This window comes from Engraulis encrasicolus, chromosome 5 (assembly GCF_034702125.1).
Source record: "Engraulis encrasicolus isolate BLACKSEA-1 chromosome 5, IST_EnEncr_1.0, whole genome shotgun sequence".
Taxonomy (NCBI): Eukaryota; Metazoa; Chordata; class Actinopteri; order Clupeiformes; family Engraulidae; genus Engraulis; species Engraulis encrasicolus.
The window spans coordinates 9,192,075-9,194,426 of NC_085861.1; the positions used below are offsets into that span (position 1 = coordinate 9,192,075).

Here is a 2,352-nt window from a genome sequence, read left to right on the forward strand (position 1 = left end):
ATGCATGTGTATTTGTGTGTGCGTGTGTGTGTGTGTGTGCGCGTGTGTGTGTGTGCCCCCAGGTGTCTTACGTGGAGGGCACGGCCCTGGTGCTAGGTTTCGAGGACCCCATGGTACGGACGGACGACACCCCAGTCAAGCGCTGCCTGCAGACCAAATGGCCCTACATCGAGCTACTGTGGACCACGGAACGTTCGCCCTCGCTCAACTAGCACCCCCATCGCACACACAACACAACACAACACACACCCTCCAGCACCCCAAGACCCGCACAACAACCCATGCATACACCCCCAGCCCAACCCCGCACCCTGCACACATTACCACACACACACCCTGCAACAGCTTCTTCCCTCCCGCTCTCACACCTCACTACATGAATGCTGGATCTTCTTCCATACACTACCCAGCTACCCCCATCCACACCCATGTATATACTTGGCAGCAAAAAATGGAAGTCACCATCGTCATTACCAGAACAGTACACGAGCGAGGACCCCTCACTTCCCAAAACTTCACTCCCCATACTCGCACCACTCAGCACTTAGGTAGGCCACTACAGTGCCTGAACAGAAACAAACAAAAAAATAACGTCAACGTATGGACTCCTTTATACACCCATACAAAACACAAGTATATAGTCATGACTGTCTTACTGTATGTGTTTGGAATGGCTTGTACATTTTTTTTTTCTTTTGTGTTTGAAAGATGGTTCATGTGTTGCGTTTCAAGGATTTGTACAAAACAAAAGAGAAATCCTTGGAAATACTGTTCCAATTGTTGACTTTTTTATTACCTTTTGCATCTGTTATTTTTCTTTTGTTTTGTTTTTGCATTATTCCCTTCACCTGCTCTCTGACGTTTGTGTGTTAATAACTAAGTAAAGTGGACTTCCACGGACTGGCAGAGAGCTCAGGGCACTGACCGACCGACCTTCAGAAGGTTAAAGGCCACTGTCTGTGACCTTCAGAGGGCTCAAGGGCACTGCTTGTGACCTTCAGAGGGCTCAAGGGCACTGCTTGTGACCTTCAGAGGTGTCTATGGCACTGTCTGTGAATGAGAGTTCTTTCAGGTTTATTTTGGTTGTAAGTTTCATGAATATTTAAATGACTGGAGGACCAAAGCCTCAAACTGAAGATGAGATTTAATTTTTTCTCAACAGAGAAAACTGAGCAAACCCAAATTCTCTCTGTCTCTCTCTCTCACACACACACACACACACACACACACACACACACACACACACACACACACACACACACACACACACACACACACACACACACACCTACACCTACATACACTTCTCTCCCACACAGACATCATACATTCAGTACATGGGCTCAAAGGTGTAAAAATGAGTGATACAAATACGGCGCACTGCATACGGGAGCAGGCAGGCACAGATTGTTACACTACACGAGTTGAGAGGAGTGAGGATGGATCCTACTGCACTATAATGCCATCTGTAAGGTGTCGTACGGATACTGGGCCTCATATGGGCTCCAGACATGATCACCGGATCCCTCCTTCAGTGGATCCCATGTAACCTGGTTCTCACGCAGATGGATGTTTCCCATCCGTGTCAGCTCACGAAGTTGAGCGAAAATGCACAAAGGGTCTGCGTGAGAACCAGGCTAGATCCCAGGGCCCTACTGTAGGAGAAGCCTGTGATGGCCAGTCCACAGCGGGTCAAGGGGGGGGTATTTCAAGAACCTGGCTCAGTAGTAAACCAGGTTAGACTAACTCTTGAAGTATTGGCAATTCATGCAATGGAAGAGCCTGCTGGCCTAATTTTTCTGAAGTGAATGACACCTGTGAGTTGTTTGTTAGCAGGCTTGCCACTTCCTGTAGTTCATCACTTAACCAGTTTCTTGGAATGCCCCCCAGCATTGCTCATGAGGGTTCATTTGTTTTCTGGGTTGCTGTGGCCAAGAATGTAATGACTGTGTAAAAGCAGTCTGGTGTGATATGATGATGATGATGATGATTGATGATTTGCACGGGGATGGGAAACGCACCCTACTACAATCGTTATTTATTCTGACCCGAAATGGCTTGCCCAAAAATAAAGCACCCCTTTTCTTCTTCTTTCTGTGTCCGTCTCTGTATGTGCTTAAACTTCCCATTTTCTATGTTTGCTTATGTTTTCAATGTGTAGCTTACCCACTCAGCACTTGGAAGTGTTTCAACAATGCCTTTACACCAGTGAGGTCCGGTTTTTAGATGCGTCCCAGCATCTCTATAAGAGGGTCTGTCTGTCCGTCCGTCCGTCCGTCCGTCTGAAACGCATTCGTCTGAAACGCATTCCTTCAATTGTTCCTTACTGTGGCCACAAGGCGGCAGAGTTGC

General features: G+C 47.4%; 1 protein-coding gene across 1 annotated transcript in view; it reads left to right on the plus strand.

The window, feature by feature from the left end:
• Nucleotides 1–2,091, plus strand: part of mindy3 (MINDY lysine 48 deubiquitinase 3) — a 62,591-nt gene extending 60,500 nt beyond the window's left edge. The window contains exon 15 of the mRNA XM_063198626.1: nucleotides 63–2,091. Within this exon, the coding sequence (XP_063054696.1) occupies nucleotides 63–212 (150 nt within the window). The 3' untranslated portion in view covers nucleotides 213–2,091. The remainder of the gene's footprint in view (nucleotides 1–62) is intronic.
• The last annotated feature ends 261 nt before the right edge of the window (nucleotides 2,092–2,352 follow it).